Source organism: Scyliorhinus torazame, chromosome 6, assembly GCF_047496885.1.
Source record: "Scyliorhinus torazame isolate Kashiwa2021f chromosome 6, sScyTor2.1, whole genome shotgun sequence".
Lineage (NCBI taxonomy): Eukaryota > Metazoa > Chordata > Chondrichthyes > Carcharhiniformes > Scyliorhinidae > Scyliorhinus > Scyliorhinus torazame.
The window spans coordinates 290238003-290260706 of record NC_092712.1 but is presented as its reverse complement, the minus strand read 5'-3'; the positions used below and the strand labels follow the sequence as shown (position 1 = coordinate 290260706).

The 22704-nt window shown below is 45.8% G+C and overlaps 1 protein-coding gene across 1 annotated transcript in view; it reads left to right on the top strand.

Moving 5' to 3' along the window:
- The window catches only part of LOC140425489 (collagen alpha-6(VI) chain-like), a 198060-nt gene that overhangs the window by 21897 nt on the left and 153459 nt on the right, over positions 1–22704 (top strand). Inside the window, exons 2-6 of the mRNA XM_072509810.1 lie at positions 3479–3579; positions 8303–8920; positions 11038–11625; positions 15391–16011; positions 20983–21603. Coding sequence (XP_072365911.1) covers positions 3504–3579; positions 8303–8920; positions 11038–11625; positions 15391–16011; positions 20983–21603 — 2524 coding nt within the window. The 5' untranslated portion in view covers positions 3479–3503. The remainder of the gene's footprint in view (positions 1–3478; positions 3580–8302; positions 8921–11037; positions 11626–15390; positions 16012–20982; positions 21604–22704) is intronic.

Genomic DNA, 22704 nt, shown 5'->3' with positions numbered 1-22704 from the left:
CTTTTGAGATTTAGTTAAATTTAATATGGTCATTTGGAAGCATTCTTGGACCACTCCAGTATTCAGTACTGCTTAGGGATCTTTCAGGATTTACTAAAGCCTGGGGGTCAGCAGAAATTAATTTCCTGCTTCGTTAAATTTCCAGGAACTAGCATGTTCCAATTCCCATGAACTTGATATTGTTCCGAGGACAGTATGGAATTCATATTGGTGACTTCATATCTGGACTTAACACAAACCATCCTTTCACTGTTTCTCATCTGTGTAGTGCCAACATTTCCCACTGTAAAAATGGAGAGTTTAGATTTTCTATTGAAATGACAGTGGAATGTCCCGGAAATGTATTTGGGAACTGATGTGCTGAGTCCATGGTGCACGTGCCATGTCTGGGTTTTTTTTTGCTGTAAATGATGAAAATGTCAATGATGTTTGCCCAAACATAGGCAGGGATAGCCAATTGTCATATAAATCACAGTACAATGTGATTAATGGCATATACAGGCTGGCTACTTTGGACAGAATAGATATGAGTTGCTTAAATTATCAAGAAATATTGAACTGAGTGGGGGTCTTTAAAAGATAGCTAAGGGGTGACCTAACAAAAGTCTGTAAAATTATGCAGGAACCTCTCTCCATCTCACTTTCCTCCTTTGAGATGCTCTTTAAAACCTGTCTACTTGACCAAGCTTTTGCTTAGCTTCCTAAAATCCCAAGAAAAGCTCAAAATGGCATTGGCCATTTTGAGAAGCACAGTTAATATTCGTGCAGCTGCCATCGACTTATTATCCAGATGGATACAATTATCTGAAGCAAGCAGCATCAGGAACCAATGCGGCCACCTGCTCCATAAAAGCAAGGTCAAGGATGACCCAAAGGGCAGTTGTGACCATGAATCCCAGACCCATGAAATACATCACATTAACCTGCCCACTAAGACCTATTGCCGGAGTCACCACTTGGCATCTCAGGAAGTCATCAGTCTGCTGTCCAAATGGGACATCCCATTATAAGCTTTTCCCACCACACCAATGTGATAGTATTGGTTACAATATTTCCTTTTATGGCTCAATGTAAAATGATGCTCCTACAAAGAGCCTTGAGACAGTTTATTGTATTAATATAATATAAATTGTTGTTATTTTCAAAAATCTACGTGGCAAGAGTACCGATTTCACATTTGCTAGCTTTTCCCTCGTATTTTCAGTTTTGCTGAAGTTTTGGAAATCATTCAGTTTAAGTCAAATTCCTTTTTCTGAGCGCAACAATTTAGGTTGCTACTCTATTGCAGAACGGAGGGAGAGTTGGTAACTTTCTGATGGGACATTAAACCATTATGAGGTGGGCTTAAAATATCTCACCCCACTATTTGAGGGTGTGGAAATGCCAGCGCTGAACTGGGGTGGGCACTGTAAGAAGTCTTACAACACCAGGGGCGGGATTCTCCAACCCCCCCGCCGGGTCGGAGAATTGTCGGGGGCGGCATGACTCCTGCTCCGCCGCTCCGATGCTGGCTCCCATAATTCTCCGGTGCCAGTTTTCGGGCGGGGGCGGAGATCACGCCGCGCCGGTCGGGGGCCGTTGGCAGCGCCCCCCCCCCCCCCGGCAATTCTCTGGGCCCCGATGGGCCGAACGGCCGCCCCTTTCCGGCCAGTCCCGCTGGCATGAAATGGACATGGTCCATCACGGTGGGACCTGGCTTGTCAGCCATCTACTGGAGGCCTCGGGGGGGCGTGGGGAGTTCCGGGCCCGGGGGCACGGCGGCCCTTCGGCGGCGGTTGGCGCGGCACCAACCCCTCCGCCGCTGGCCTAGCCCCCGGAAGTGTGGAGGATCCCGCAACTTCTGGGCGGCCTGACACCGGAGTGGTTCACGCCACTCTTGGCACCGTCGTCGGGCCATCCGGCCAGTTGCGAGAGAAACCCGCCCCAGGTTGAAGTCCAACAGGTTTATTTGGAATCACTAGCTTTCTTCATCAGGTGAGTGAACTATTCGAGGAAGCAGGAGAATTCTCTCAACCTTCTTTGTCTTGGCAAATATTTCAATCTTCACTAAAACACGTTAGTTGATTGGTTACTCATCACTGTTTATGGGACCTCATTCTGTACAAATTAGCCTTTGTGTTTGCTGCATTACAGAAGTGACCACACTTCAGAAGTACTTCATGGTTGTAAAGTGCTTTGAGATGTTGTGAGATGATGAAAGGCATATCTTTCATTTTACACTATTTAACTACTTTTAATTCCATACAAACAAAAATCATGGGAATGGTAAAAAGAAAATATTTTCCATTAAAATGCCAATCAAAATAAATAGGAGAAGCCAATATTGGGGAGTGTTTGTAAAACTGGAACAGGGATCAAATGCTCATGGAGCGCCTGGAGCTCACTCTAAATGTACACAGGGAAGATCTATAGCCCCTCTGTTCTAAGCAGATTATTACACTCAGTTTCATTTAAATGCAATATTATAATTCCATTAAGCGATGGTTCATTTCTGGTCGGTCTTAAAGGTCTTAAAGGAAAGTCACATTCATCACCAACACATTTCCATGCAAATAACATCCACTTGGAGCCCATTCTTCTCATATGGTGAATGCAGTGCTTTTATCGGTTTTGCACACTTGTTGCATATGTGTCAGCAGTTATGCTGTTGGGCAGGTTATGGTGTTAAATGGTAGGGTAATACCGAACAACTCAAAGTGGTGTGGGAACTTTATTTGTTGTGGCTAGCCCTGCTACAATAGCCAAGTAAATGACTGGGTTGCTTCTCTCAAACGTGAGAGTGGAGCTTGTCGTGTTAAGCACAGTAAGATAACATGAGCTGCAACTGGATGCAGCTTTACCTGAGAAATACTCCACAACTTGAAGTTAGTTCAATATGATTTATTGAACCTGTCACACAGTTAGCTCAATCCTCTGTGAGTTCGACTCTCTGCTAACCTAATGTGATTAATCTGTCTGACTGAACCAGACTAGCTCTTAGCCATGTGCTGTAGGAGTTATATGATATATACACCCTGACTCACACTGTAGATGTCACCAGTGGAACGAGGAGGAGTGTGAGTGCCTCGTGCCTTTTATAGTGGGGAAATCACCCCCTAGTGTTCTGCCTGCTGATTGGTTATGTCCTGTTCTCTGTATTCATTAGCTGCCTGTTTGTATCTCATTATGTGCATGTCTGCATATCATGACAGAGCTACAGGGCGAAAACCTAACTTAAAGCAACATCAATTATGTGCTGAGTGAAAGATTCCTCTTTGGAATCAAACAGCCAAATCTGTGTGTCATTGAAGATTCCAGGAAAGATGTGGGTACTTCACCATCGGCGTTGTGGAGAACTGCTGAGTTTTTGACCGTCGCGCGGAATTGCCACATGATCAGTTGCAATGGAGAGATAGATTTCCAATTTTAAAGTAGTCATCAGTGCCAGCATCTGACAACTGCACGTAACCACTTTGCCTTTTTGTTTTTGCTTCTTTAGGGAGATCGTCAGTCTTTCTGTCAACATGGCTCAGTTGGAATCTGTACTGATTACCCTCCTTTTGACAACAAGTTTGCCCCCTACCGACACGCAGCAGACTGGTACCGTGCCCTTCAATTGCAATATTGACTCTGTTTACCTCTGGAATATCAAGGGAAAATCTCCTCGGCCTGTAGCCAGCTGCAAGCAGAGAAAGTCTCCAGCTCTCTCTCTCGCTGTTAGCCCCTAGCACGCCGAAAGACAGCAAAGCGCCACAGTTTTATTCTCATTATGTGACAAATGGAAAATGTTATCCATGACTTGTTGTAAAACTGTCTCTTGTGGGGTTAAGGCTTCAGTGAGGCAATGGGGTAGTTCCACCTTTGACACAATCAGCGACTCTGGTGCAAACTACACCCAAAATGTTGGAGAATTTTTTCCCTTTAACTGGCTCAATTTATATCATCTTTATTGCTTTCAGAGTTTTGAAAAGTGGTTTCTCCGAATATCTGCTGAAAATCATTTGCAAGTGGCCAAACACAAAATCTGCATTTAAAAATATAATGCGTAAAATATTGTTTTAAAAAATGTACTTTGATTTACTTAAGAATGGTAAGGTTTGACTAATATAACTGAAAAATGGGTTCAGCAGAATTTTTTTTTTAAAAATCAGCTGTAAGTAACCTGGGCCTGGATTTTACATGCAAGGTATTAGTATTGTGAGCCGATGCTACAGTGGGCATATCTTCCGTTCCTGATCAATTCCGTGGCCCCTTAGCGATTTGTCTTGAGGCAAAACTTCGGCCTCGCCCCCATCTGGAGAAGAAATCCATCCCTCTGAGAGCAGCTGGCCAATCATAGGCACCCCAAAGCTCGAGCAGTATTACTTGCTGGGTTTCTGACCTGTCGCTGGACCGCTGGGGTGGCACGGTAGCACAGTGATTAGCACTGTTGCTTCACAGCGCCAGAATCCCAGGTTCGATTCCCAGCTTGGGTCACTGTCTGTGTGGAGTCTGCACGTTCTCCCCGTGCCTGCGTGGGTTTCCTCCAGGTGCTCCAGTTTCCTCCCGCCAGTCCTGAAAGACGTGCTATTAGGTAATTTGGACAGTCTGAATTCTCCCTCGGTGTACCCGAATAGGCGCCGGAATGTGACGACTAGGGGCTTTTCACAGTAACTTCATTGCAGTGTTAATGCAAGCTTTCTTGTGACAATAAAGATTATTATAACTCACCATCCATAAAATACAGGTGGAGACGGGAAGTGACCACCACTTGATAATAACGGGGATGCACCTCGAGGATATTGTCATGGATCCGGACCAGAACCCCAACCTCTGGTTAAGATCCCGGACTAGAATCCATAATTTGCATTTGGTAAAACTGAACTAAACGTTACTGCACCACAGGAGTGATAACACTGACAGCCTTTAATGGTAAAACAAACTAATTTAAACACAGAATTAAGCACATTAGCAACAAGGAAATAGCTTTACAGTTAGTAATTACAACACCTTAACTTGTTTCCTGAAGCCTGCCTCTCCATTCCAATTAAGCAAACCCATATATTTAAACTCGTGAATTAACAATCAGGTGTTCCACTTGCCTATATTGGTACAAAGCCTTTTAGAGAGCGAGAGAGAGTCCTTTAAGAGCAAACGGAACCCTGTCTGTCCAGCTTGGAGTTCTAGAAGCACTGACAAACGTGTCCCCTCCCATTAACTATGCCTCCTGCAATCCAAAAGCTCACTACATTCTCGTGTCTTGATACAAAAGGTTACATTGTCCCTGCAAAAATAGATGATTCGCTCCCTTTGTAATCACAGCAAAAATACCAAATACAAACTTTAAAATATGAAAATAGATCACTGGGAGATCGCATATAATTTAAATATTAAATGTGGCTATGGGAGCTTGGCTTTCAAAACAACATTGGGAAGGATGCACAGTAGAACAACCAGGTGAATGCATTGAATCTATAGAATCCTTACAGTGCAGAAGGAGGCCATTCGGCCCATCGAGTCTGCACCGACCCTCTTAGAGCACCCTACCAAGGTCCATTCCCCCACCCTATCCCCATAATCCCATAACTCCACATCTTTGGACTATGGGAGGAAACCGGACCACCCGGAGGAAACCCACGCAGACACAGGAAGAATGTGCAAACTCCATACAGTCACCCAAGGTTGGAAGTGAACCCAGGTCACTGGCGCTGTGAAGCAGCAGTGCTAACCACTGTACCACCGTGTCACCAGAATTTGGAAGGAATGTGAACATAAGAACGAAGAGCAGGACTAAGTAATTCAGCCCTTCCCGCCTGCTCTGTCATTCAATACGATTGTGGGTGATCTCCTCTTGACCTCAACTCCACTTTCCTGTCTATTCACCGTAACCCTTCAACCCATTACTATTTAAAAATCTGTCTATCTTGTCCTCAATGACAATGGGAGATGGATAAAACAGCAGTGTGTCCACCAACAGGCATATTTTATCCCCATCCCTTCTACACCCCCTATAGCGGGTTCCTTCTTGTTTTACTCCACTACTGGGCCGATATCTGGGGTTTGTATATCTGTGTGTGTCTCTCTCCAGCTGGCACCGAAACTTCAGAGACCAGGGGATGCCGCACTGGGACACCTCCGCGGGAGAGAGCACTGAATCAAGCCTGCCGTTTATTCCTAACCGGAAGCCTGAGGCTTATATCGCACAGATATCCAGACCCCCAACAATGCCCAGGTGATTCTCTCTCTTGCCGGTGGTAAAACACCCACCCGGTCCCTACTTCGCTGGAGTAGCTTTCCCAAGAGAGAGAATAGGACACTGCTGTTTATCACCTAACCAGCAGCCTGTCCTGAGTGAACGCGTTTGAATCGTTCCAAGATTACCCTAGGTTCTCGACCCCGGAATTAGGGTGGGGAGTTTTTAAATATGACTTGGTGAGAGATCGCTGGTGAGGGATCGAAGAATTGAAACGGACTCCAATTACAATTCAAATCGAGGTTTATTGAAAAACCCAGGTCAAAATCACCAAACAGAAGAAAATACAATAAAACCTTAAACTCTACCAAAACTATGTCTATCAGGAAAGTGCTATAACGGACACAACGTAAAATCTTATTGTTACACAATTTAGCAACGGTAAAAACAGAGTAAAAGAACACACAGAATAAGCCCCCCCCCCACCGTCCCAAAGCCACAACCACTATCAAAGTCCCGGGAGTTTTGCACGCTGTTGCAGGGTGCTTACAGTCCAACGCTGCGGCTGGAGCAGGAGGTCAAGTTGAAGTTTGAGAGATCAAGTTAAGAGCAGTCAGTCCAAAAACAGAAGCCTCGATGACCGTTTGACCACCCCTTTTATACCCGTTTACCTGGGTTTTCTGGTGTCCGGCCAGCCCCTTTTGCATTGAATCGGTACAAGTTTAAAGTTCCCGCTGGTCGCGCCCCCTTTGAGCCAGGCAGACCTGTCGAATTCTGGGTTCTCCTCGCAGGTCCGCCCCTTCCAGCCAGGCAGACCTGTCCCGATTCGAATTTGGCGCCGACTCCGCCCCCTCCACCCAGTGAGTTCCTGCTGGCCCCGCCCCCTTTGAGCCAGGCAGGCCTGTCGAATTCTGGGTTCTCCTCGCAGGTCCGCCCCTTCCAGCCAGGCAGACCTGTCCCGATTCGAATTTGGCGCCGACTCCGCCCCCTCCACCCAGTGAGTTCCTGCCGGCGGCTCCTGTCAAGATTGGAGTACCTCCCCTAGGTCCGCCTCCAACTTGGTTTTTTCCACCGGTTATCTTGCGGGGCCTGTCCCAGCGCAATACACTAGTTCCAGACAGTCTATTCTTTTAGATAACAAGGTTAAGCTCCCTTGTGAAGATTTTTCAAGGGCTTCCATCTGCTTCGGAGATCGCTGCTATCCTCACCTCGTTATGTTGATGGGATTCCGCTCTGGTGGAGACAAAGTCATTTACATCTGCATGGGGCTATGACCATCACATTGTCCTGCTTGCAGGCAGGCCCCTTACAGCATTACCATGCCCTTTGTCTCTGTTTTTAATACTATTTAGTTGTCTGGCTTCTTCTTCCTTGTAGCTCCGGGGGGGGGGGGGGTTTGTAAATACCTATGCACCTACTCAGCTCAGTGGACCAAGCCTGCTGGGAAATTTGGTTATGTTCCTTTGGCTGAAAAGTGTCCAGTTTACAGTCTCTGGGTTTTATTGTTGAACACAGTCCAAAAAGGGCCGAATTGCCCGAAAACCTTACACCCCATATCCCCACACACAGTAATGATATAATTCAATGTAATTCAATATAATTGTGAGTGAAATGTGGATTTGAGCAATTGGACAAATCTCAATTTTCTGCCAACTAACACCTCAATCAGGTTTAATTCCATTTTGAAACGTGCTTTGGCTCTCATCCACACCAGGTAGCTATCCGGACATTTGGATACTTTACCTTGTGCATTGGAAACACCTCTCGCCATTCAGAAAGAAGCACACCAATCATATATTAAACAAAAGCATGCCGGATTATTGGAGGACAATCCATTTCTGGTATTCCAACATTGGAGCTAATCTTCACTCGGAATTGCTTGCAGCGGCTCTCACTACCTCTGTTATAACTTTGTCGGATTTTTACTGCAACGCCAGCAAAGTTACGGTAGCAGAATAGGTGGATAAGCAAGGACATTCCCAAGATACAGTTCTCAGGCTCGCTGCTGTCAAAACAGTAGCAATTAAACAGATGCTTCACTTGGGTCTCAGTTTTACAATTTGTAACAGGGAAGAATGAATGGCAATATGCTTAATGAATATTAATCTGTACTGATTGTCACAGTAATTGTAGCTCCTTTCCATTTTGAAGCCTGCAGGGAGTCCTCAGTTGCGGACATTGTGTTCCTGGTGGATGGATCCTGGAGTATTGGGTTGCAAAATTTTAAAAAGGTTCAAGAGTTTCTCCATACCCTTGTGAATGGATTTGATGTTGGACAAGACAAAGTGCGGATAGGCCTCATCCAGTACAGTGGAACTCCTCGCACTGAGTTTTCCTTGAATACCTATAGTGACAAGAATGAGATCCTGCAGTACCTACAGCAACTGCCGTACAAAGGAGGGGGGACAAGAACTGGGATGGGCCTGAGGTTCATGCTGAACAAGCACTTTATGGAGTCAGCAGGGAGCAGGGCATCGATGGGGGTACCGCAGGTGGCCATTGTCATCACGGACGGGCAATCTCAGGACAGTGTTGGACCGCCAGCAAAAGCACTCAGAGATCGAGGTGTCATCATCTATGCCATCGGCATCAAGGATGCTGTGGAGAAAGAGCTGGAGGAAATGGCCAGCGAGCCGGTTGAGAAGTATGTATACAATGTGGCAGACTTTGCCGCTCTGAGGGGGATTTCGCAGGCTGTCATCCAACTCGTTTGTACCAGGGTGGAAGAGGTGGCTCTCCAAGTATCTCGGGTCTCGCAAGTCACAGCAGGTATTGTGCCTCAGAAGCCATCCAGGGTGCACCCCACTGTTGCGTCTGTTTGGGCTATTTCCTTTTTATTGTTCTTTAAATGTTCAGGCTAAGTTCAGCCCCTTTTTTAGATTTATTTTCAACCTCTCTCTTTGCTGCTCGCCCTAGTCCCCTTTCTCAGCTGAATCCCTGGGATTGCGTGATATATTCATGCCACACAAGTGCCAGGTAATGGCCATTGCCAACAAGTTGCTCTTCAGCAGCACGCCAAGGCTCCTTCGAAAGCACATTTCAAACCTGTAACCTCTGTCGCTCACAAGAACAAGGGCAACAGATGCGTGGGAACACCACCAACTGCAAATTCCCCTCCAAGCCACACATCATCCTGACTTGGAATTATATCGCCATTACTTCACTGTAGCTGGGTCAGAGTCCTGGGCCTCCCTCCCTAACAACCCTCTGGGTGCACCTACACCACATGGACGGCAGCGGTTCAAGAAGGCAGCTCACCACCACCTTCTCGAGGGCAATTAGGGGGGGGGGGCAATGAATGCCCAGCTAATGTCTCCCACATCCTGTAAATGAATAATTTTAATAAAAGGACATGGCCATTCCTGATCTCTCATGCAATCAATTGAATTGCAGAAGATGCCAAAGGAGTTCCCATCTGACTTGTCTGTCTGTTTTCCAGCTTGCTGGGAGGAACTCAACAAGAGGAGAACACCAGTGAGCTCCACGTGTCTGTTCCGCCATTCAACTAAATTGTGGCTGATCCGTATCCTCACTCCATTTGTCCACTATTTACCTCCCTTAATACCTTTAGCCAGCAAAAATCCACAGAATGCAGTTTTGAAATTTTCAATTGACCCGTGGACTCGGCACCTTTTTGCAGGAGAGATTTCTCAATTTCCACCACGTTTTATGCAAAGAGCTTTGTCCCGATGTCTTTCCCGAACAGCCAAGCGTTAGTCTTAATATTGTTGTTTTGCACTGTTCCGACAGGAGATCATTTTCCTCCACCTACCTTATTAAATCCTGAAATCATCTTAAACATCTCAGTCGCCCCTTAATCTTCTACCCAAGCCAGGTTTATACAATCTGTCCTCATAATTTGACACTTTTAGGTCCGTTATCATTCTGGTTGAATTCTGTGCTGCAACCCCTCAAGGGAATATATCCTCCCTGAGGAATGGTGCCTAAACCTGCCGGCAGAACTCCAGATGTGGTCTAACCAGAGCTTCACACAACTGGAGAATATCTCTCTGCCCTTTGTACTCCAGCCTCTTTTGACCTAAGGGCTAACCTTCCAATAGCCTGTTTAAATTACTTTTATTGCTGTCAACTAGATTTTAGAGATCGTTGAATATATATATCTCTAAATTTCTAATCCTCCACAGTTCCTAGCTTCTTATTATTTAGAGTTTAGTTTGGAAGAACAGAGATAGCATAGCATCCACTCACCATATCCCACTGGATCTGACTCCCTTCGGTATCTGAATGGAGTAGGACTTATACTTGTTCTTTGTCTAGAACCCTCATGGTATTAGAATACAGTCAATTAGGGGCCAATTGTCACCTTTAAACCTGTTTTTAATTGGGCCTGTCAAAGCTCGCAGCGGTTCAGGCAGCGGGCGACCGAGGGGGCGATCCGACCAGATTGTCTGCCCCTCGTCCACGGCTATATTCGCGGCCGGGGTATCCCTAGAAAGGGAGCATGCGGTGTCCACAGGCATCATCGAGGCCTTCCATGCCCAGTGTGCATTATTGACCCCTTCAGTTGCACTCTCATTTGATGTTTTCAAGTTTCCATTGATCTTTGTTACATTCAGGCAGTGTCCCTATTGGGAGCGCCTTTTTTTGCTTTATCCCGAAGTTTGTTTCCTTTCTTATATTTGGTTGACCTAAAAAGAATTGCCCGATACAGGGGGAATTGTCTGAGATAAGGAGGGATGGTCTAAGTGTTGGGAACTCGCTCTTTAAAATAAACAAATATTCACCAAATGTGAGTAGTTTATTGCAAAATTGGTATGGGGGTGGGAATGGTAGTGGAGGTGCAAATAACATATTGTCAGCTCTGCTGTCCACTTGTAGGTACCAAAAACCATTTAAGAGAAAGTGTTACTTTTTGTATGTTTCAGCCTGCCGGAAAGCCACTCTTGCTGATATTGTCCTTGTGGTGGACGGCTCATCCAGTATAAGTGATGAGAACTTTGAAGAAGTGAGGGAGTTTCTGTACACCTTTGTTAGCGGCCTGGATATTGCGGGTAACAAAGTGAGGATTGGCCTGGTTCAGTACAGCGACAACCCAAAGACGGAGTTTCTGCTGAATCAGTATTCGTCCAAGAATGACATATTGAACTACCTGCAGAACTTGCGACAGAAGGGAGGCGGAACCGATACCAGAAGGGCCCTGGAGTTCCTGAGGAGCGAACATTTTGTTGCATCAGCAGGCAGCAGAGCAGCGGAAAACGTGCAGCAGATTGCCGTGCTGGTCACCGATGGGGAGTCCAGCAGTGAGGTAGATGATGCCGCCAACCGACTGAGAAATAGCGGAGTCACAATTTACGTCATTGGAGTTAATATTCAAGGAAAGAAGGAACTTCGAGATATTTCCAGCAGACCAATCCGGAGATATGCTTACGATGTTGCAAATTTTAACATGCTGAATGAAAATGCAAATAGAACCTTGGATTCAGTGTGCAGGACTATCGAAGGTCATATCCAAGGTTGGTGCAATTAGCAATGCCTTTGCTCCAAATTTTAATTTTTATGATGATTGTCATAGAATCAGAGAAAAGTTATAGCACAGAAGGAGGCCATTCAGCCCATCTTGTCCATGCCAGCCCAAGGACACCGAGGTTCCCTTTCTAATCCCACCTTCCCGCACCCAATCCATAGACCTGTAGCTTAGAGCACTTAAGGTGCATATCCAGATACCTTTTAAAAGAGTTTAGGGTCTCTGCCTCCACCACCAACTCGGGCAGCGAATTCCAGACTCCCACTACCCTCTGCGTGAAAAAGTTTTTCCTCATGTCCACTCTACACCGTGAATCTATGTCCCCTGGTTCTAGAATTCTCCGCCAAGAGAAACAATTTTATCCTATCCACCCTATCTCTTCCCCTCATAATTTTGTCCACCTCAATTAAGTCACCCCTCAGCCTTCTTTGTTCCAAGGAAAATAATCCCAACCTATCCAATCTCTCCTCGCAGCCACACTTTTCTAGCCCTGACAACATTCTTGTAAACCTCTGCACTCTCTCCAGAGGAATAACGCCCTCCCTGCAACTGTTTGATCTCCCTAAATGCAAGACCTTGGGCGAGATTCTCCGACCCCCCGCCAGGTCAGAGAATCGCCGGGGGCTGGCGTGAATCCCGCCCCCGCCGGTTGCCGAATTCTCCGGCACTGGATATTCAGCGGGGGCGGGAATCGCGCCGCGATGGTTGGCGGGCCCCCCCTCCGCCCGCGATTCTCCGGCCCGGATGGGCCGAAGTCCCGCCACTAAAATGCCTGTCCCGCCGGCATAGATGAAACCACCTCTCTTACCGGCGGGACAAGGTGGTGCGAGCAGGCTCCGGGGTCCTGGGGGGGGGGGGCGCGGGGCGATCTGGCTCCGGGGAGTGCCCCCACGGTGGCCTGGCCCACGATCGGGGTCCACCGATCCGCGGGTGGGCCTGTGCCGTGGGGGCATTCTTTCCCTTCTGCCTTCGCCACGGTCTCCACCATGGCGGAGGCGGAAGAGACTCCCTCCACTGCGCATGCGCGGGAATGCCGTCAGCGGCCACTAACGCTCCCGCGTATGCGCCGCCCGGAGATGTCATTTTCGCGCCAGATGGCGGGGCACCAAAGGTCTTTTCCGCCAGCTGGCGGGGCGGAAATTCGTCCGGCGTCAGCCTAGCCCCTTAAGGTTGGGGCTCAGCCCCCAAAGATGCGGAGCATTCTGCACCTTTGGGGCGGCGCGATGCCAGACTGATTTGCGCCAATTCGCGCCGATACCGGAGAATTTTGCCCCTTGTCTTAGTAACACTCTCAGTCGAAGGTTGTGGGTTCAGGTGCAACATTTGACTTTGGCTGACACCAGTGCAGTACTGACGGAGTGCTACACAGTTCGAGGTGCTGACTTTTAAATGAAAGATCAAACTGAGGTCCCGTCTGCTTTAGCAGATGATCAAAAAACATCCCATGGTGTCATGTGGAGGAAGATAATTAAAGCAGAATATTTGGTCATTGCCTTGTTGCTGTTTGTCTTGCTGTGCAGAAATTGGCACCTTCCTTTCCTGCATTGCAGCAATAATTAATACAAAAATACTTAATTGACTGCAAAGCACTTTGGGACATCCAAACATCATGAAAGGTGCGACATAAATGAAAGTTCTTTCTATTTGTTAAAGTTAATTTTCAGGAGGTTAATGTCGTTCAATGTCACTGTACATGTGTAGAAGACTTATGGAAGGAAATCTTCACAATATGCCACACAAAATCAGTGATGACCATTTATGAGTATTTTGAAAGCAAATATATGTCTTCTGTGCTATTGCATATAGAAAGTAAAGATCGTTGCAGGTAAACTTCACGTAGCCATCCTGCTCTTCCACCATGACCTTGCCGTGGATCTTTGCTGGTAAAATAACAGCAGTGGAGCAGGAGCAGTTATGAGGAATTTCGCCACCGACTGGAGCTAGAGGGATCGTAGGGATAATTTGAATAGGTCACGGGCATGTTATTCACTCCCCATTTTAATGTCACAACTTCTGGCCTTTTGGTCAACGTTTATAATGGAAACAGCCCATGGAAACTGATCAGAATACACCCTCCCAACACTGGTGGCACAGTAACATTGTCACTGGAGGCCATTATAAATATGAATGTAGGAATTTACCATGGAAAAAGTTAATAGGGAGTGCACACGGGTATAATCTATAATACACAGATAGATATAACAATAAATAAATCTTCCTTTACAGTAATACCAGCCTTCAGTGCTCATCTGAGAGGCAAGAGCACAATACTCTCAGTCAGCAACAGCTGTTTGGACAATGGGCCTTAAGATCTCAAAATGGAAACAATTCTCACTTCAGTAAAGGAGGCAGCATCAAATCATAAGCAAATTCTTTTCAAGTGAGCAATAATGCCTCCAGTTAATAGGAAACCTATATGAAACTCTGATTCTTTAACACTCCTTTTTATTTCTACCCTTCCTTTTGCCATCAAGCTCTATAACACCACTGCTGTTGTTAACTCCTCATTCTTTTCTTCCATCTTCAACACCCTCACGAATGGTAATTGTTGACCACCCCACAATGTTCCCACCCCTTAGTTGATATTTGCACCTTCACATCATTCAAAGCTGCTGGTCACAAACGTGACTCGATTGACAACTGTTACAGCCGAATGGACCATTTTAATTCTTTCTCCATCTCCTGCTCAATGCCCAGGCAACCCTGGAGGGTGAAGGTAATCCCAAACACCTTGACTGGGATTTCTCTCCCCTCCCTACCTCCCCCAGCCTATTTCCCAGCGGCAGAAGTGGCTCGCCATTGTTCGCTGGCGGGATATTCTGGTCCCGTCGAAGCCTGTGGTGTTTTACGTGGCTCGCCCGTCCTGCTGCCAGGGAACTATCCATGGGGTGTGGGCTTTGGAGGGACTGGAAGATCCTGCCGGTGCAAAAAGCAAGAAAGTCCCCACCTTTACGTTGACCTAACGTGCCTTTTTAATCCATTCCACACCCCCTGACTCCCATTCATCATCCCCTCCAACTGATAATGTGAAGTGCTCACAGACCTTTTCATGTCACAGATTAACTAATTAATCAGCTCAGCCTCCTCCCTTGCATTCACCCACTCCTGCAAGTTTTCCCTTACCCCAACTATGAATATCTCCCTTTCGCTTAGCCTTCACTAAGCTCAATCCCTCTATGGCCCCCACCTCTTGAACCCTTGACTCCATCTCAACCCAATTTCCAATCATAGGATTACCTTTCCTTAGTCCAGCGCTCGCTGACACCATCCATGGCTTCTCTCCTAAAGTCATCCTCCCTTTTAAAGCTACTAGCACCTGTTCAAGAAGACCATCCTCAACTCTTTGATTTTTTTCCCCTCTCTGCCCCATCTCTAACAACCTCTTCTGTCTCTAATGTCATTCAGCTTTAACCCCAGAGCTCTCTGTTAGCCTGATGAATACTTTCAGACTTACAACACTGAGACGACCTTGATCAAAATTCTCAAGTAATCCCCTGTGATTGCAGTGTGCTGTTCCTCCTTGTAGCCATCCACCTCCATCATCCCACCATCCATTCACCACTGCCGTTCAAACTCCATTGTTATCTGTGGTCTAGCTCTGTGGAATTCCCTTGTCTTCATTCAACTTCTATCTGTTCTAAAGTAGCTAGTCCATCTGCTATTCAGCACTCAGGTTATCCAGGGAGGCATTGGGAAGTGTGAGAAAACTTTGACATTGGTTTTCTGTACTAATCTACCATTTTCTACTTTACAGCTTTTGCGGTGCGTTACGCTGACATCGTTTTCCTCATCGATGGTTCTCAGAACATGGGGGCCACAGGATTCCAGCAGATCAGAAGCTTCATCTTCAGAATTGTCAATCAACTTGATGTTGGGGCAGATAAGTTCCGTATTGGTCTTGCCCAGTACAGTACTGATGCACACACTGAATTTTTGCTGAATACCTACATAACAAAGATTCAGGTGACAAATTACATAAGGAGCGAACGCAGCTTTGCCTTTCGGGGAGGATCAGGTTTAGGGCTGGGCCGTGCCATCGAATACCTGCGCAGGACCTTTTTCACAAAGTCTGCTGGCAGCCGGAAAGGCGAAGGTGTTCCTCAGATAGCAATAATAATTACCTCAGCAGCTTCTGAGGATGATGTCACTTTACCTGCCAGTGCCTTAAGGAAGGAAGGAGTGAAAGTTATCTCCATTGGTGTCAGACGTTCTGTCTTGAGTGAGCTCCAGGATGTGGCCTTTCTGCCTAGTTTCTCATTTGTTTTTCAGATTAGCACTTTTGATGCCCTTATTCAGACATCTGAACAAATATCCAGTGCGATCAAACTGATAGTGCGAAGAGAATTTATTTACAGAGAGCTAAGAAGACCACCAGGTAATGTTTGATTATTTTATCTCTCACCCATATCCATTTTGTTCCTGCATTGTACTGTATCTTTAGTCATTCCCCATATAACGATTTTTCTACATCAGTCAGGCTTATAGGAGCCGATTTTAAGTGCTCAGTACAGGAAGGCAGCAATCTGTAAATGGAGGTGGCCCACTTGTTTACTCGTGTCATAACCATTCCCATTTGAGTAGGGTCCTGAGTTGGGTGGCCAGAACGCCTGCCTGTTTGGGATGAGATATGAAAAAATGGGATTCTACTACATGCAATTGACTGACTGCTATGCACCTGAAGTAAAAATTGACCCCACTGTGCCTAGCCTCCTTGTGTAATTATTTAATTCCAGCTGTCATTTACAGAGAAAGGAAAATGAAAGGTATGTTGATGATTGCTGTTTAAGCATCTTATCCTGTTCTGTTTTGTCCTCGAGTTCAGGATTTCATCAATGTTTGGTTAGTGGACTGGGACAGTTTACAATGTAGTCCTTGGTCAACCTATCAGGAGCCTAGCTTGTGCATTTTTAATTTAAGATTCACCCCCAAAGTCTTTAGGGCAGCAGAGAAATAAAGTAGAAGATAGGTTTCTGAAAGCAATTCCTGCCATCTCCTAACCTAAGGTTGCAAGATGAAAACATAAAGAAGAGAGGCAAAAAAGTGAAATGTTGAGAAAGAATGGATTTCAGTAAGGAACAACAAATTGGGGTTGACTTCGAGGAGAATGGCCGACATGAGCATGGCCATACGTTATTCACCTTGACTGGCCTTCCTTTCCATGGGGCTGATGACGCGCTGCTGACCGTTTTCTGCTGCCTATCATTTCAACACAGTGAATTGCTTGAGGAGGAAGAGTTCAGAGGCTGGAATATTTATAGCAACAACAATAACGACTTATATGATATATTGCCTTTAGTAAAATAAAATGTCCCATGGCACTCAACACGAGTGTTAGCAAACAAATGTTGACACTAAGCCACAAAAGAATTCCAAATCTTTGGTAAGTGAGGGAGCTTTTGAAGTGAATCTCAAAGAAGGAAAGAGAGATTTGAGGGAATTCCAGACCTTCAGATCTTGACAACTGAAGGCAAAGGCGCCAATGGTGAAGTGATTGAAACTAGGGTGTACAAGAGGCCAGGATTAGAGGAGTGCAGGTATCTTAGAGAGTTACGGTGCTGGAAACGGTTTCAGTGATCATGGGCATGGCGGGGAGCTGTTAGTGCAGGAGGGACTCTCCCATATTGCATTCGGCTGTGGTGGAGGTTGGATTTGATTCGGGGCCTCGGGGATCGGGACGGCTTTTTTGCATGGCGTCCCAATCTCGCTACAATGGGGAGTTCCGGCGAGCAGAGCTCCCCACTGTACAAAATGGGGCTATGTGCGGCTTCGACTACACGTTCCCCATTCAGGCCCCTTATTCAGCAAACGCTAAATGCGCTCGCTAGGGGACTTTGTTCCCTTTTGGGACAACTGTGCCCAAGAGCTGTTTCGTTACTGCAGCAGGGTTGGGAACCTGATTGGAGGCATACAAATATTCAGTTCCAGGAAAGTTGGGAAACGTTTTGGGAGGTAGAATCACATTTTAGGATTTTGGGGAGGAAAAGATGTTGGGAGATGGGGTGGCAGTTTGCAAGAACAGAGTGGGGAGCCAAGGGTTTGGCTTTGAGGAGAAGGATGATGGAGGCAAATTTTAAGGAGAGGGGTCTGTACTGAGGAGAGAGAACTGTTCACAATATCAGCTATGTGGAAGCTAGAAAGGGGAATTTGGTGGTCAACAGTTTAGTGAGAATAGGATTGAGAAAGCAAAAGGTGTGTCTCATGGACAAGATTAACTTAGAGACAGTATACGACTCGGTAGGAGAGAAACTAGAGAAAAATGGGGGTTAAGTGCTATAGTGGGGAGATCTTTGAGAACGTTTGACTCAGTGTGTTAGGGGAAGGTAGGAGGAGTGGCCAAAGCATCTTATCAGATGGTTTCATTTGTACTGACAAAGAAGCTCATAATATCAAGGATTACTGATGTGTTTGGGTAGGAATTTGGGAAGGCTGAATAACCAAGAGGGGACAAATGAAAGGAGGAATAATGACAGGAGCATGGTAAAGAAAAAATAAGTTTAAAAAAAGGAAGAAAAAGTGAAAGTAGAAGTGATGGGCTTAGGTCTGGAGAGACAGCCAAAACATACATGTAACTAGGCACAGGAGAAGCTGAAGTTATTTAGACAAGGCTATAGCAATTATTAGGCTAGCCCTATCCAGCCTTAAAACCTGAAATAAATGGGAGATAAAAGAAAGAGCCTACCCTTAAAGTCAGAGTTACCATGGTAGGTAGGGTGGAATCAGGAAGGGGCATCAATGAACCGTCCCAGAATCTGGAGGTTAAATTTTTTAAAAATATAAATTTAGAGCACCCAATAATTTTTTTTCCCATTAAGCGGCAATTTAGCATGGCCAACCCGCCTAACCTGCACATCTTTGGGTTGTGGGGGTGAAACTGACGCAGACATGGGGAGAATGTGCAAACTCCACACGGACAGTGACCTAGGGCTGGGATTTGAACCCAGGTCCTCAGCGCCACAGTCCCAGTGCTAACCACTGTGCCACATGCCACCCTCATCTGGAGCTTAGATTTGAGAGAAGATTCAGAGATCACTAAGGAAAGCAGAGTGCAGACATGGGGCTGAATTCTCCACTGCTCGCCGCCGATAGCGGAGTTCCCTCTACGGTGGAGAATCCAGTGCTGGGCAAAAAATGTGCTGATCCCGTTCCAATGTGTAGGACCACCGCTGGCGGCGGTATCGAGGTTGGTGCACTGCGCCAGCAGGAGGATGCCAGAAACCCCCAATGATGGGGACCACCCCATGAAAGAGACCCCCACCAGAGACCACACCATGAGAGAGCCCCCCACCAGAATCCCCCAGTTACAGAGAGACCCCCCCAATTACAGAGTCCCCCCCCAATTACAGAGACCCCCAATTACATAGACCCCTGCCCCCTGCTTGGAAGCCCCTCAAAAGAAAGACCCCTGTCTGGAATACCCCATAAGAGAGAATTCTGCCTGGAAATCCACCATAAGCGAGAGCCCACTCTGGAAGCTAGAGAGCAGACCAGACAGAGGCAGTGAATAAATATCACTGTGTAAAAACTCACCTGTGCAATACATTTGCTGGCTCAGGGGAGAGGAAGCAGCACCTGTAAATTTCTGGAAAGAGAAAACCAGTCAGCTGTGTTTAAACCCCCTCAGAATTTTGATCTGCATGCCTTTCATTCATATCTCTGTGAAATTGTTTTAACTAGGCTATGATTGACAGCTTCCACAACACCCAGCTCTCTGCATTGTTTAATTCATTTCCCTTCAGCTTGAGTGGCTTTCAAGTAGTCAGCTGTGAAACTAACCACAATGTTTATAAACATCTAGCTATGATTGACAGCTCCTGGACCACATCAAAGACAGTTAAGTGCTTTTTGCAGAGAAGCAGAGGAAGTGAGAGCACTTCCCCACTGTTAGAGGCAGGGAACTGGAGGAGAGGAAGTTGAGAGAAAAAGGCAAAAGGAGGTGAAGGATTTGGATAGATGGAATGAATAAGGAATCAGTTTTTACTCTGGTTACTGAGTTAGTGATGAGTGTTTATCAATTGAAAATCTGTGAAGTGCATAAAGAGAAAGTTTAGGAGAAATATCTTAATGTAGAACATTGTTGGAGCACAAATGTATGACATGATATAGAGAAAATAGGATAAATATTTGCAAGAGAGAATGATACAAAGCACAAGCAGGGCAGTGGAGCTAGTTTTGGACTGCTCTAGCAAAGACCCAACATAGGCACGATGAGCACAATGGCCTCTTGTGCCCATAAACTGCGTAACAACTGCCTGAGCCAGGGTACTTTGATCATTCCATTAATCCTGATGTTCACAACTCTCCATGTTTTTCCTGTAATACTCAAGTTTTAATGCAAAGATGGCACAGTGGTTAGCACTTCTGCCTCACAGCGCCAGGGACCTGGTTTGATTCCGGCCTTGGGTGACTGTGTGGAGCTTGCACATTCTCCCCGTATCTACTTGGGGTTCCTCTGGGTGATCTGGTTTCCTCCTGCAGTCCAAAGGTGTGCAGGGTTACGCGGATTGGCCATGATCAATGTGCGGGGTTACAGGGATATGGCGGGGGAGTGGGTCTGGGTGGGTTGCTGCTTCGGAGGGTCGGTGCAGACTCGATGGACCGAATGGTCTCCTTCTGCACAGTAGGGATTCTATGGATTCATAGCAGTTCTTCAAAGAGAAGAAAAGGTAAATTTGCCCATTGCTTGTAAAGAGAATGATATTGTTATTGGTAAGCAGACACAGAGTACTTTACGACTACACAGTCGGAGGATGAGCATTTCATTCCCCCACCATCTTCTGATTTTTTTCATTCCTCAGTTCTTGTTCAAAAGAAAGAACCTGGGTTTATGTAACGCCATTTGCAATCTCAGGATCTCACAAAACACTGTAATGCCAATGAAATACTTTTTGATGTGTAGTCGCTGTTGCAACGTCAGAAACATGGCTGTCCAGCACACATCAGTGAGATAGTCAGAAAATCAGTTTTAGTAATGTGATTTGAGAGATAAGAATTAATCAGGACACCGTAGAGAACTCTACTGCTCTTCTTCGAAGAGTGCGGTGGAACATTTTCTGACAATTTAAGAGGGCATGCATAGTTAAACATATCATCTGAATGACAGCACCTCCAACAGTGCAGCATTCCCTCAGTACGGCACTGGGAATGCCAGCCCTGAATATGTGCTCAAATGTCTGGAGTAGGTGCTTGAACGTTTTGACCTACTGAATCGAGGGTGAGAGTGCTACCACTGAACCACGACTAAAAGCTTCACTACAGCAGGTTTAATCTAAATGTTTAGCTGCAATTCGCTTCAGATGTGTGTGTAATTTGGAGCTGAAAAATATCGTTGTGTGTTTTTTCTTTACAGTTTGTCAGTCTGCTTCGGTCGCTGATATTGTTTTCTTGGTCGATGAATCGGGCAGCATTGGGGCAGTGAACTTCCAGCTACTCCGTGTTTTCCTCTTCAATATGATCTATGCCCTAGAAGTGGACACTGAAAATATCCGCATTGGTTTAGCTCAGTACAACACCATTGCATCAGAAGATTTCAATCTCAAAATGTATCACCAAAAGTCTGACATCCTGGACCACATCAAATCGACGCCGTATAGGGGAGGGGGCAGAACCACAGGCACCGCTATTGATTTCATACGGAAGAACTACTTCACGGAGCGCACAGGCAGCCGCGCCAGGAAAGGAATCCCTCAGATCTTGGTTGTGATCACCAGCGGTAAATCCCAGGACGCGGTGGAGGACAGCGCAGCCTCTCTGCGCCGTATGGGCATTACCGTGTACGCCTTAGGAGTCCAAAATGCCACCGAGAGCGAGTTGAGGAAAATTGCGTCGCACCCTTCAACCAGTTACGTCACAAGGGTGCAGGACTTCACGCAACTATCGACCATCGAAAGCGCTCTTCAGAAGAAGATCTGCAATGAGATAATCAAACAGACCTCCGTCCAATCGGTCCAAAGGGTAACCCTCAAACAAGGTTGGGAGAATCAAGTTAAATGTCTTCTATAAATTTTGGGTCTAATTCCTGACCTTGTTTTTATTTCAGTTCATTCAGAAGTAATTGGCTTTTCAGAAAAGAGTTTCTTGTCTTACTGCATGATGATTACACCCTTTATTGGACATTAATGCTCAGTAATGGTGTCAAGCCCTTTAATTGTCCAATATATCTCACTTACACTTTTTGCCACATTTTTGTGTCAACTTCAACAAAATGTGCCAATAATGCTTCAAATTCTCCGATTTGCAGTGCTCCTAATTATTGAACTTCTTACTTTAACCTTTACTACCTCAGTTAAATAGTCCCCATCTACACAAACTTGATAAACATTGCAACAGGCCTTTCATATGCAAACACTGTACAGTGATTGTAAGTAACACCCTTTACTTCTATTCAAGCCTTACATATAGAAATTATGAAGCCTTAGGTATATAACAATAAATCTTTTTTATATGGGCATCAATCAAGTCCCTCCAAGAGAATCAATAAAATTTTAGCTATAAAGATCTTACAACCCCCTGAAGTAAAGCCTCTATACCGTATAACATGACAATAATTATTGGTGGGTACAGATGTAGAGGACATCTTTCCAGTTAATTGTTCTCCTCCAGTCACTTTGATTTGTGTTGTCTTATTAAAAATGTTTCTTTTAGAATTCCATAGCCTTAAAAAAAACGCTGATGTTATCTCTCGTTCCATGAGGTCCACATCCTTTTTCAACACATTGACGTCTGGCATTTGGACAGAAAGATCAAAACTTGACAGCAACTCGGAGTATTGTGTGTGGAATTCACCAGTGTGATTTAATGACACTGCTGCTATATTTAAAATAAGGCTTAAAAATGTACATAAATCCAGGGACGCATGTGGGGGGGGGGGGGGGGGGGGGGCATTTTAATCCCCAAGAACTGGGGATGTGTATGAGTGAGAGTTAGACTTAATGAATTCTTGATTTGGACTGTAGCCCGGCCTCAGTGTGTCTACTCCTGAATTTAATGGAGGTATGTTTGGATGCTGGTGAGAAACCTGAGCAGCCTTTGGGCATTTCATCTTTGCGGGTAGGTGGGTTGTTGCAGTTGC